Source organism: Ochotona curzoniae, unplaced genomic scaffold (assembly GCF_017591425.1).
Source record: "Ochotona curzoniae isolate NIBS_2020 unplaced genomic scaffold, NIBS_Ocur_1.0 contig_1328, whole genome shotgun sequence".
In the NCBI taxonomy this organism is placed as follows: Eukaryota; Metazoa; Chordata; class Mammalia; order Lagomorpha; family Ochotonidae; genus Ochotona; species Ochotona curzoniae.
In genome coordinates, this window is record NW_024465041.1 from 475,831 (window position 1) to 489,800 (window position 13,970).

The following is a 13,970-nucleotide window of genomic DNA, read 5'->3' on the forward strand; positions in this document are numbered from 1 at the left end:
GTTTTAAATTAGCTCCTGGAGCTAAGCTCCAAGATTGTAGCCCATTACTGCACAGCACACTCCATGCAGAGGACTTGCACCATCAGGTATCAGATCAGATGCCCGGCGTCCTTGCTCTGGCAGCTCTCCTGTCAGGTTCCACGGGTGAGTTAGGTCAAGTTCCTAAGGAGATTTTTCCCATTGCCACCACAGAGCAGCGATTTTTGCTTGGGCGTGCATTCGCCACATGGGGGGTTGTGGCAGGAATTGCAGGGTCCTCACCAAGACTGTCTGATGCAGGAGGCGATGTGCGCACTGGTGAGGCCTGAGAATCATGCAGGCTCCTCTTCCTAACCTCCTTCGTCAGAGAGCTAACCTCAGTGTCACCCAGGGAGTCCACAGAGGAGAAGCAAGGCTCCCCCTAGGGGAAGGAGCAAGGACTTGCACTGTGCTTTGTACTAGCCATGGTGTGTGCACACCCATAAGCTCCCTAACAGTCTGACGCTCCCATACACCCTCATCCAGTGAAGGCGCATTGCCAACGGGTACACAAAACAGAACAGTACGCACAGCCCTCATGTTGCCCATCTCTGGACTACAGCGGTAGCCACAACCCCAAGGCCCCCAGCCAGGCGGCCATAAGCAGAGCAGCCCCATCTTTCTAGTTGGCAGATGTCTCATGGCTTCCGATGAGTCTTACTGAAGTGCCCAGCAGGTGCTACTAATGGCTTTGACCCCAAGAAAGAGGACTGCTGGTTGGAGGGTTGGGATTTACAAACCATGATCAAAAAGCCAACATTGCTTGGGGGCATTTTTTTTTTTTTTTGAGTCAGCATGGCAAAGAGGCAGGTCAGAGGGCTCTCTGCCACACCCATGGCTGCCCTTTTCCCCGTCCCCATCTGCTGGGCACCTGGGGAGGTGACAGCTCTTCTCTGTGAAACATTGGCATTTGCGATCTTGATGTTGTGTTTGAGTTGAGCATACAACTAGGAGGCTACATGGATATCATTTTTCATTTTCTTAAGGCTTGGATGTTTGAAAACTCCTTTTTGTAGCAAGGTAGCATAACATTTGAGCCAATGAGTTCGTTCACTTTGTCTTGTCCTGTTCTAAGTTAAATTGGATCTTCTTCTAAAATGTAGGCTCTTAATTGTGATTATTCAAAGGCTGTCTTGCTCAGACAAATCTGTATGCTCGGTGGTGCCAACAAGCCTACAGCTGCTCACATCTAGCTCTGTGCATCTTTGCACATCCTAGAGCTGGCTACTGTGTTACCCAGAGCTGTAACCATTTGTGAGAGATGTACCCTTACCCTGTGGGCCTGAGGTGGTCATTTGGAGTTCTCAGAGGTGGCTCCTTGGGGAGAGAGGCTGCTGTGTTTGGAGTGTTGGTCCTTCAAGTGTTCGTATGTGGGAGGCTTGGTCTTCAGCATCATGATGTTGGGAGGTGGTGGGCCCGTGAGAGGTGAAGCCTGGAAGGAACTTCTCTTGCATCAGGGAACTCTGCCCTGGTAAGGGATTTTAGTTGTGTTATGGAACTCTGATTAATGCTAAGAGCAATTGTGACCTCCTGTTATGGCAACAGCAATGGAGCTCTGTAGAACCAGAGATGAATATGTAGGCACCTCCCACCTTCCAGAAGGATCCACGATTACAGGAAAGGATGGTGGCTCCCTCTGTGGTGGGACCAGCCTAGTATCCACTGTGAAGATAACAAGAGGTCCAGGGAGAGAGGACCTTCTAGGGGAAAGGGAGCCATAAGGGAAACATGAGCTCATCAATTTGACTATTGGGGTACCCCTGGACCTTGACATTTGGGTGTTGTCTGATTGCTTTAGTTCTGCCTTGGCCGCACAGTGGCACCTGAGAGAGAGGTTGCACATCCCCTCTGATCAGGGTCTGATCAGGGTGAACTCTCCCTGCTCACAAGTCCAAGGAGAGGGTAGTCACAGCCGGGCATATTAGGAAGGGCCCAGTGCCAGGGGATGGTCTCCCGTCACGGCCATTTGTGGGGTCAGTGCCATATCAGGGAGGGCCCAGTGCCCCTGTCCAGGGGATGATCTCCCTCCACAGCAATTTCTGGGATCAGTGCCAGGCGGGCTGCAGCTGCCTTTCAGATCTTGAAACAGAGGCAAGGCTCCATTCTTGCTGTTCTTCAGTGAAAACTCTGATTGGTGGATTGCTTCTCCTTGCCTCCACCATGAGCACATATGCAGGCCCAGTTCTTTGGTTTCTTGGAAAAACCTTTGGGGACTGAGACTCTTATCTTTTTGTGTCTTCCAAGTCCAAAATGTTTACTCAGGAGTGGCCGCCTGGTTTCCCCAGAGCTCCCTGTCTCCCTTCCCCTGCAGAGCTGCAAACATGTGGCTGAGTCTCAGCTAGGTTGAGTGGAGCCTTGTTTTGGCAGAGTGGAATGGCTTGCAGCAACTTCCTCTTGGCAGCATCAGGAGCACTTTAATTTTTCACATTTTCAAGGCCTTCCATCCTGAAATTGCTTTATTGTGACTATTACTAGTGGTTGGTGCTGGAGATAGGAGTTTAATGGGTAAAAACAGAGGTGCAGTGAACTCTGAGATGGAGACTGGAGGGTGGGTGTGTTAGGAGTAACTTTATGCTGTTTGGCAAGCTGGCCATAAGGTATGCAAGCTTCTCCAGTTGGAAATATCTATTGGGTCCCTAATGAACAGGAAGTAAACTTTGTTGAAGGCTCTTGGCAAGAAAGAAATTTGCAACTCAATTTATCTATTAGCTTACATATCAAGACTAATTGTCTTTGCACCAAGCAGATTTAGGGCAAGTTTGATGTCTCACTCAGCCCACCTCCCAGGATTCCTTCTATTAATTGGGTAGCAGGTGTCCAATCAGTGCTATTGGGTGATGGCTCGTTTCAGCCTGGGGTTTCCTGTGTCCCAAGGCACTGGGACCACAACAACAACCACGTCTCCTTACCAGCTCTTCTGGGTGATGGAGAGAGACTGCAGCATGACTGCCAACCTCCAAGATCCCTGAACAGGTGTGTGTCTGGAGCTGGATCTGTGCGCATAGCAGCATGATGGAAGACAGAAAGAGCAGGAAACCTCGGGGTAGTCCTCCAGCCTCAAGCAGCCCACTGCCATCACCCTTGTAAATCCAGGACACTCAATATCAAGTCCATCTTGGATGTCTGGGTGAGAGACCCTGTGCAGGGAAGGGAGTTGATGGCCTGGACTTCTGTTCTACAGCTGCTAGGAAATGCCACCTTTGTGTTGAAAATAGCTGCTGTGTGATTGTTTGCTATGCACAATAAAATGGGATATGCTAACTTATGTAAGAGTGGGCAGAAGTTTCACTCTGGTCTTTTATCTAATCACAGCCAAGTGTAACCACAAGACTTTGACATCACATAAGGAAGCCAAGGCAAGAGCAGCTGCCATGATTCAGCAAGCATGGCCGCAGCATGCTATGGCTCAACAAATGTGGCTGCAGCGTGCAGCAAACATGGCTGCACCCATATCCTATAATGCAGTCCCAGTGAGAATGCTGGCTGCTCCACTTTAGCACCTCTGGGAAATCAGTGAAATGACCCAACTGACTACCTGCCATTTTTGTGGACAATCCAGATAGTTTGTGGTTCCTGGCTTCATGCTGGCTCAGAAGTGGATGTTGTGGCCATTTGGAGGTGTGAACCAAAGGATGAAAATCTGTCACTCCCTTGCTCTAAGTATGTCAAATTTTTAAAAATCAGTAAATTTTAAGGGGCTATCTCTCCAACTCTCCCATCTGTTAGATTCCCTCCATGCCTTGCTGTTGACTTCATACCTCCTGATATACCAGTCAAGCACAAAGTCTCTCACTTCAAGTATTTTGTTACAGAGGTGACCTATATATCAGCACCATGAAGGGTACCTGCTTTTGCTTGAAGTGGAAACACCAGGAGCTGCTGAAAGACTCCTTTTCCCAATGTTCCCCACCGTACTCCATTCCCATGGATACAAAGTAACTTTTTATTTAAAAAGCTTTATTTATACAGGAAATGAGAGAGGAAGAGAGAGAAGAACAGGGAGAGGGAGAGGGAAGAAACGAAGACAGAGAGAATGTACCATCTGCTGGTTCACCGCCTAGATGGTCACAACAGCCAGAGCTGGGCCAAGCCAGGAGCCTGGAGCTTGAGATGACAGTTCTCAACAACACTGCCTCTTGGCACCTGGCTCCTAGAAGTTTTAGGAGGTGTGAAGTCAACAGCAAGGCAGGGGAGGGAGTCACAGATTTGTGAGCTGGAGAAATAGCATTATGACAATTCCCATAAATAAACCCTTGTTGGCATTAGTCCTGGGCCAAGATGAATGTGATGCTCCGCTGAACACTGCACAGGGCATCCTTGTGGTTTTGGGGAACCAGATCACATAGTTGAACACGCTTCCCTTCCATTATACTGCCAATGACCCCAATGTAGACTCGTGCTCAATGAGTGTGTGGGAGGTGACAGCCACTGCTCAGCTGTGACATGGGGATTGTTGGTCAATTACACTTGATCACGCCCCAACAGATGAGAATTACATGTGTACGTGTCTGCTTGCATGATATATCATCCACCAGTTCTTGATACATTGGCACATGTTAGAAATTTAAATGTGATCACAAAGATTTGAAACACAATAAATCAGGGCAAAAGATGAGATGTTGGAAAAGATCTCAGCTGTCTTTGACTTTCCCTACATAGAAAAACTAGAACAGGCAAGTGGGAAGACCTAGTATTTATTCAACACTGTGTGAGAGGAACTTTTATAAAGGCTGGCACTTAAAAACATAAGACAGAAAAGGTTCTCTCATTCATAGTTGGTGCCTGTCTGAGTGAAGGTTCCCAGTAAAGTGGCTGGGGCTCTTGTTCATGGTGCTTCTTTTTGAATTTCACTAGAATCCTATTGATCCAAGGATGACCTGTCCATGCGATTGCAATCTCTAAAGGTTCTTTGGAGTGACATGAATATGAGATGTTCAAATATCTTCTGGTCAGCTTTACATACAACCTGGCCTGGTGGGTGCATGCATCTTGTTGTAGAATGTGGTGGTGTGTGGGGCCACGTGCTTTTCCCAGGTCACAGGGGCTCATGCTTGCCTCACTCACCTGATATGCTATAGGTTCTCCTGTTTATTCCCATTACCTGCAACAATCATCCATTTTCCACTGCAGTATTGTGTGCATGGGCTGACCTGATATCTTGTAATGTGTCCCCTGCCCCAGCCTTCTCTTGAAGGGCTAGAGGTCAGAGTATTGGGGTCCAGAGATGTCATCTAGCAGCTGGGCAAGTGAGATCATTAAGAGCAGCAAGGAGTTCAAGCAAGGGCTGGCCTGCTGAGATAGCCTGATCCCTGATAGGGTAAGTGGAGCATGTCTGTGGAGTCTCACCAGCTAGGTGGCCTTGTCAACTTCTCTGTGTAGCAGGGTCAGCCTGCCTCCTACAGACGCTGAAATATATTTAATCCTTTTGCTGTGAGATGCTCTGGGATCATGGCTGGCCCACGTGGGAGCTTGGTGCATGCTGAGTGTCAGAGCGCTGGGTCTGGATTGCTGTGTTCCAGATAGGCATCCTGCTGCAGTCCTGTTTTGTCACACTGTAGCACGGGGATCAGGGTTATACAGGCGAAAGGAAAATCGGTAGAACTCAACATTGTAGTTATGCTGCATGAGTTGGTATTCTCAACTGAGGATGTCCATCATTCTCCCTCTTCCAGATTCTACTCCCTGGGAGAATTCAATGCAGCTGTTAACTTGACCTCATTGAACTGTCACAGTTCTGGAAGGCTTCAGCAGTGGCAGACACTCAGGCCCCAGAAGAGATTCCAAGCCATTTTCCACTTGTTGCACCTTAAGTCTCCAATCAGGTTGTCTAGAATGGGCAAATGATCTCCTGATTCTCATGTGCGTTTTCTTTCAAGTACTATAACTAAGCAAATGGTGCAGATAGCCCACGGTCCTTATGTAAGAATGGAATTGAGACCAAGGGTGGGGTGCTGAGCCTGTTACCCTTGCCAGTTTCAACTTTTTCCACCTGTAAAGTAGGGGATGATGACATCTACATCTAAAGAACTGTATAAGCTTAATATTAATGCCATCCTTTGTTAGTTGAATCATAGCAAAAGTTAAAACTATTTTCTTATTGTTGCTACGGTCATCAGTTTATTTGAAAGAGAGAGGGAATGGGAGAAGGGAAGATAATAACAGGAGACTCCTAATGCTGTTGCTGTGAGATCAGATCTCATAATGCTGCTTTTAGCAAAGGCTTGCTAATTGGGTTTCCATCTTCTCCCTAACGTTCACCTTCAAAATAATAAACAGAGAGACCACCCTACAGTGCCAGACATGGCAGTCCACCTGCAACTCCAACAGCCTTGGTTAACCCAGGACAACCCAGTGCCCCAATGAGAGCAGCACCTGGGCTGCCCAGTTGGGTCATTTGTTAGCCGTCTGCTGTGCTGTGATGTGGGGTAGGACCAAGTTTTCCTGGTTGTTTCAGGTGATACACTGGGCTCTTGGCATTGAGATGTTGCTGTGCAGGCTCCCAGCAGGCAGTGGCTGTGAAAATGGATCCACTTGATCTTCAGGAGAGATTTCACACAGGTTTCAGGGCATCTCAATATTTTCAGAAACCTTCAAGTTGGCCTAGCTTTTAACCAGCCTGCTAGAGGACTATCTGGAGAGACCAAATACCCAAATGCTTCCACTCTTCCAGCGTTACCTCTGCTGTATGGCAGGCATGTGGTTCTGGGGAACCTGCTTCTGGCAGTAGGGTTCAAGGATCACAAATCATGTAGGCTCTGGGTTAGAGGTTGAAGGCACACACACATGTATTTGTTAGGGTCCTGGCTAGAGCTCCCCGGACATTAGGTGCAAGCTAGTCAACTCCCAGAGAACGACAAAGAGTCTTGCTGGCAATGCAAAAAGTAAACAAGAGTTTACTGCGCCAGTGTGCTGGGGTCAGAGCAGACTTAAGGAACACTGGCCAGCCAAGCGGAGGTCGGACCTCGAACTAGCAAAAGGCAGGAGATTATATAGGCCCTTTTAGCTGAGACATACATCACAAGTAACAACTTTAGACATGTTCATTTTATGGCCTTCAGGCGCAAGCAGTCTGCTCCATTCCCATACCCATTATCTTTATGGCTCATCCCATTCTCACACCCTTATCTTCCTCCTGTTCCTGGGACCTGAGGAGAATTGCGCCTCCCTCTGCCCTCCTGTACCTGGGTGAGTTGATGGATCACAAGGTTGCAGAGCAGAAAGGAACAGATTTATCACTAGAGTGGATTCTTCCCAGAGTCCAGGCGCCTCCTGTCCTAGCAAAGTAGCAGGAACCTCACACTGCCCAAGAATAACATTCCATTCTAACATTCTAACATTTTACCTACACTCTAACAGAGAAAGAGAGAGATACCCATATTAATGGTGGAGAAAACATTGTTTAAAGGTTCACCTCAAAGATGCTTCTCCGTAAACAAAGGAGAGTTCCTGCTTTCCATGGTACCTGGCCATGGAACAAAAGGCCCAGAAAGGTGTCACTAGCCAACTTCCTTTGTCCCTTTCTAATAATAAAGAGACCAGTCTGAGGCCCTCCCTGTTGGCAATGGCCAGAGACAGAATCAGGCTGACATTTCAGGTGGGGAGTTGGTATATTAATGTCTCCCTGAAATCCATTCAGAGATACTAGTTTATACAAAGATTCTTCACAAGTGTTCCTAAAATCAAGTTCCTAAATTCTCTGGAAAAAAAAAAAAAAAACTAAAATCAAGAGAGAAAGACAGACCCAAAGCCAGCCTGGCTGCTCCCTTTCTCCGTTTCCTTATCTGGACCTTACCTGCAAATGGGGAACAGAGAAGACTGAATAACTGTCACACTCTCACTAACTCAATTTCAATCTCTCTCTCTCCCTCCTCCCGCTCTTTTCCTCTCTCTTCTTTCACATCTCTAACCTGTTTCCATTCCACATCTTTTCTGTCCCTGAGGAACTTCTTGGGTCTTGCAAGATCTTACAAGAAGGATAGACACAAGGGAGCTACAGAATAGCTCAACAGGCTAATCCTCTACTTTCAAGTCCGTGCTGCTCCACTTCTGATCTAACTCCCTGTCTGTGGCCTGGGAAAGCCGTGGAGGGTGGCCCAAGTGTACAGGACCCTGTACCTGTGGGGGAAGCCTGGAAGAAGCTCCAGGCTCCTGGCTTTGGATCAGATTGGGTCAGCTCCTGCCATGGTTGGGTCAGCTCCTGCCATGATTGGGTCAGCTCCTGCCATGATTGGGACAGCTCCTGCCATGGTTGTGGCCATTTGGGGACTGCATAGACGGATGGAAATCTTCCTCTCTCTTTCTCTCCTTCTCTCTATAAATCTGCCTTTCCGATGAAAATAAGTCAACCTCAAGGGGAAAAAAAAGGCAGAAAGTGGGCCCAGCATGGTGACGCAGTGGTTAAGGTCCTCGCCTTGCACACCCGGGATCCCATATGGGCGCCAGTTCTATCCCGGCAGCTCCACTTCCCATCCAGCTCCCTGCTTGTGGTCCGAGAAAGCAGTAGAGGATGGCCCAAAGCTTTGGGAACCTGCACCCGCGTGGGAGACCAGGAGGAGGCTCCTGGCTTTGGATCGGCATAGCATCGGCCATTGCACTCACTTGGGGAGTGAATCATCGGACAGAAGATCTTCCTCTCTGTCTCTCCTCTCTGTATATCCGCCTTTCCAATTAAAAAAAAATAATAAAAATAATCTTAAAAAAAAAAAAAACGGCAGAAAGTGAAAGCAAGACAATGGGGCATCCTGGCATTGTGGCACTGTCCATGCACTAAACAACCTGTCAGGAGACACACTGGACTTGCTGTACGAGAGCAGCAATTTGATCTTGTTCCTGCTGCTGGCTTTGGCCAAACATGGCCTCTGCTGCTGTGACACAGGAGGGAGAGAGTCCTTTCATACTTAGTGACAATACTGCCTAGGGAGGGTCATCCAGGAGAGACAGGGATGGCGAAAAGGTCTCCCTCCCTCCTGGCACATACTGTGGGATCAGACTTGGGATGAGGTGCTGGCTGGGTTTTAACTGTGTGTATAGGGAGGTCTTTGCTGTGCCAACGTGGTTGGGAACATTGGGATGAACTGAATCAGGTTCCTGATTTTGGTGAGACAGTCCTTCCCTCCTTCTCTCTCTCTCTCTCTCTCTCTCTCTCTCTCCTTCTCTCTCTCTCTCTCTCTCTCTCCTTCTCTCTCTCTCTCTCTCTCTCTCTCTCTCTCTCTCTTTCTCTCTCTGACTCTCTGTCTCATTACTAGATGAAGTTCCCCAGAAGAGTTTGGGCCTGGGTCTGAAAAACCGTGGCCCAAGGGGTGAATCTAGAACTGACCCCTGGGCTCAAGGACAACTGAGTTGTCCTTGTTATCTCTTGTCTTCGCTCTTCCTGCTCCCCTATCCTTCATCTTCCCTGTTCCCTTCCCAGCCCCAACTAACTCCACACCAGGAATCACAGCGTGGTTCAAGAATCCAATCATGGTGTCTGCGCGCCATCTAGTGGCCACAGTATCAAAAGCCAAGATGGTGCTGACGACAGATGCCAAGATGGCCCTCACGTCTAAACAAGTCTCAAGTCTCGCGAGGCCTCGGGGTCGCAGTTGGCACGGAGTTTGTGGGTCAAGGAAGAGGGGAGGGAGGGAAAGAGTCGGTTTGGCGCAGGCGCAGTAAACGCGGTCGGGCAGGGTGGGGGGTTCCGAGGCACCCCAGAAACCTTCGGCGGGGCTGGGACTGCACTATGCGCATGTCTATGGGTCCTCCCCTCCGTCCGGGCGGGGGTCGGTTACCTTCTCATGGATGTGTCCTTCTTTCTTTCTTCTTCGGTCTCTCCTTTCCGTTTAGGTTCTGTTTCTCGCTGTTTCTCTCTGTTTTTTGGGGTTTCTTTCTGTTTCCTGCTTTCCTCTCTCCTTTTCACTTTCCCTGTAGTCAGCCTCTCACTGGCTCTTCTCTCCTTCTCCCACTCTCCTGTCTCTCTTATATAATTTCACTTCTGACTCCCGCCTTTATTTGGTATTCTTCATCATTACTTTCTCACGCTTTTGCTTGCTTTTCCTTGGTGCCTCTTTAGTTGCTTCTCTCTTTCAATCTCTATATGCTTTTCTCTCGTGTCCTCATTCTGGGTTTATTTTCTTCTTTCATGTCTTTCTCATGTCTGTCCATTTTTTTGTTCTTTTTTGTTTTATTTTGATGATCTTTACATAATTAATCAGGGCTCAAGTGTCAGAGCTACACCTGGTCGTGGGCTTATCTCCATGGACTGTGTCTGTTAGTTATTTAAGAGTGTAAGAGTTCTAGTTCTAGGTCATACGATATTAAGATACTTTACGCGCAGCTAATTCTCGCAACCTGGTTCTTTACCGTGAGCTGAAAACACCAGACGCAACGACATATCTTAGGAAGTTTATTCCAGCGGGGCAGGAACAGGGGAAGGGGGGAAGGGAGGTAAGAAGGAGGAGAGAGAGGAAGAGCAGGGGAGAGGAACCAAGGAGAGCAAGAGCAAGAGAGAGCAAGAGAGTGAACCGCACCTGGGGGCCTTTTTTGTCTGCCAGGTGTGGGGGCCAGGGATTCGGAGGGATTGAGGTCAAGGCCCCAGGGGATTGGTGTCTGCAGGTGAATGCCTGGGGATGATTGGTGAGTAGGCGGGGTTGGGAAAGGGGCTGGGAGATCAGAGGTGGGATTCTCAGGTGGAATGCCAGGTTACATCTGATTGGTGGATGGCTGGACTGGCGCGAATTCCATGAGCAGTGAGGAAGAAGAAATGGCGCAGAGTCCAGGGTGGGATATTGGAATAAGTCCTTACAGTGTCCTGATAGAGGAGTTTCCCAAGTTCCTCCATCATAACCTCTCCTAATGGCAGATCTCACGCACATGGATGAGTCCATGGGCGAGCCCTACTCAGTCCACCTCCTGACCTGGCAGGAACAATGGCCTTTCCTGAATGGTCTTCAGCCCATTCTGGTCATTATTGTTGAGTGTTACAGTCAAGTCTAGTCTGTTCCACATGCAGACATAGCTCACACTTGGCTCAGCAAGGGCAAAATCGTAGCCTAGCCCATCCTAGACCTACCCTGGAATTGGAGTCTAGCCCAGTTGGTGCACTCACCCCAGTCTACATTTGTGCCAAGGAACACTATAGCCGTATCCAGACCAGGATGCAGCCCACACCTAGCCAGGGTGTTCTCCTAGCTGCCCAACAAGGCCTATTCCCAGCCATTGATCTTGCACGTGCCCGTGGTTGCTCTGACCCAGCTCGGCATAGCCCCTCACCTGTCCCCAGGCTCGACTTTGCTCCCAAGACATCCCTTGCCAGTGTACTAACCAGGAAATAAGAAGCCTGTTGGGCCCAGGTAAGTCCAAGCCTCATTCACCATGTGGCAGCAGTGGCTGTGGCCAGGGGCCGAAGCCTTGAGTTTGCCCTGGCTTGGGTATTGCCAGCAATCAATAGGCTGTTGGAAGCTCCCACCACCCAGGCCCTGAGATGGAAGTTGCCTAGTTCCCTCCTGCAGCACAATGGTTCACCACCAAGTAGTCCTGAATGTGCGAGTTCCACAGAGAGAATTCAGCACGTTGGTAAATAGATAAGCCAGGAGATACATAATACTTGCTTTGTTGGCAGAATAACTCCATTTGGGTAACTACCTTTGCATACCATCAGGCTTGCAAGGAGCTCTCACGGAAAAAAGAGTTTTGTCACCTTTCATTTAATGCTCTTGACTGCACTGTATAGAAATGAATATACTTAAGTATACCAAGGAACAGATACGTGTTCTGATGGCAGAACAACTCCATTTGTGAAACCACTCTCACATAACATCAGGCTTACAAAGAGCTCACATACTACTAAGCTTATAAGGAGCTTGCAAATATTGCTTAATCACTTTTCATCTAAATTTTGAATTGTGATGAGAGCATACTGTAAAGAACTGTGTGAAGTGCACCATACAACAGAATGTTGAGGAATCTCAGAATATGTGTGATGAACTCTGGATCCAGAGACAACTTTGGTCTTTCACCAAGTTCTGCTGACTCTGCTGCTTACCCCTAGGAAGCTCAGCACACTGCTAAATGCAATTGGACAGAATGATATGTGTTCTGATGACAGTGAAACTCCACTTGAAAAATACCTTCACGCAACACCAAGCTCACAAGTAATTCTCAAGGAAACCAGTTTTTGATACTTGTCTTCTAAAGTGGGGTTTCTTCCACAGAGTTCGATGTATGTATGGAAAATAAGCTGTGGAGCATGGCACTTAAGAGAATGTTTTAAATTCTTGGTAAACTCATCATGAACTCCATAACCTAAGAAAACTCCAGTGTCCCAAGTGCTTCTCAGGTAGTGCTGAAAACAAGTATTGCTGACTATGTATGTTTCACTAATAAACTTAGCTTGTTGGTGAATGGAAAAGTCAGAAGACACAGCAACTCCATTTGGACAACTATCTTCACAAACCATAATGCTTTTAACATGTACTTTGTCGCTTTCATCTAAGCAGCATTTCTGCTCATAGAGCAAACTATACAGAAAAGAAACATGTAACAGAATGTTGTAGATTCTCAGTAAACCTGCTGTTAACTCAATATCCAAAGAGGTCTTCAGTGTCCAAGTTATTCCCCCCCCCCCAATTGACTTTCAGGCAGCATCTAAAACAACTAAATTTTCACCAGGAAGTGAAATATGCGAATGTTACAAATAGGGAACTCATAATGTTGGTGAATGGAATAGGCTGTATGGTAAGGAATATGTGTTCTTTTTTTTTTTTTTTATTGTTGCTTACATTGTATTATGTAGTACAGTTTTATAGGCGCTGGGGGTTCCCCCCACCCCTCCCATACCCCTCCCCCCATGGTGGATTCCTCCACCTTGTTGCATAACCCTAGTTCAAGTTCAGTTGAGATTCATTGCTTGCAAACACATGCCTAGCATAAAGTTCAGCGTCTTATTGTCCAGATAAGTTCAGTGGCCTCTTGGGGAGATCTTCTATGGTCTGAAGATAGGTCTAACAGAGTAAAGATCCGGTCAGTTAAAAGCCCCAACAAGGCCTCAGTATCAATATACAACATTATGGAATTAATTGACATAGTATTGGGTAAACAATATGTTAAAAATAATGCAAGTTCCCTTCTTCGAAACATCTGGGTTGAGACAGTATCAATGACAGGTTCAAAAAATAACAAACAACCAAACAAAAAATTACAGGTTAAATCAAGGCAAACATGTGGTATCTAACCTTTTGGGATTTGCTCATTTCCCTTAGCATTATAGTTTCCAGTTGTGCCCATTTAGCCACAAAGAACTGCATTTTGTTTTTTTTAATAGCTGAGTAGTATTCCATGGAGTAGATGAACCAAAGCTTTCTTATCCAAGCTTCTGCTGATGGGCATTTTGGTTGCTTCCATGTTTTTGCAATTACTGATTGTGCTGCAATGAACATAGGGATGCATGTTGGTTTGTCGTAAAACAGGTGTTTTGGATATATTCCTAGGAGTGCTATTGCTGGGTCATATGGTATGCAGATTTTGAGTTGTTTGAGTGTTCTCCAGACTGATTTCCATAAAGGCTGTACCAATTTGCAGCTCCACCAGCAGTGGATTAGGGTTCCCTTTTCCCCGCATCCTCGCCAGCAAGCGTCGTTGGTGTTCTTGTTTATGTGGGCCAATCTTACTGGTGTTAGGTGGTACCTCATCGATGTTTTAATTTGGATTTCCCTTATTGCTAGGGAGCTGGAACATTTTTTCATGATTATCACATCTCATCAGACCAAACAAACCTTTAAGTCTACCATGTTTTGTTCTTTTTGCCTTAAGTAAAAATTCTGTTTATAGAGTGCACTGAATAGAAAATAAGCACGTTGAGCACAGCATGCAACATGACGTTGCAGATTTTTGGTGAACTCATTATTACCTTAATCTCCTGAAAGGTCCTCAGCGCCCAAGTTACTTTCAGGAGGAATTGAAAATAACTGCTCTTTGAC

At 47.2% G+C, this 13,970-nt stretch overlaps 1 protein-coding gene across 1 annotated transcript in view; it reads right to left on the reverse strand.

The window, feature by feature from the left end:
* Positions 1-7,806: 7,806 nt before the first annotated feature.
* BFSP2 (beaded filament structural protein 2) overlaps positions 7,807-13,970 on the reverse strand; it is a 65,036-nt gene continuing 58,872 nt past the window's right edge. Inside the window, exon 7 of the mRNA XM_040966129.1 lies at positions 7,807-7,810. Within this exon, the coding sequence (XP_040822063.1) occupies positions 7,807-7,810 (4 nt within the window). The remainder of the gene's footprint in view (positions 7,811-13,970) is intronic.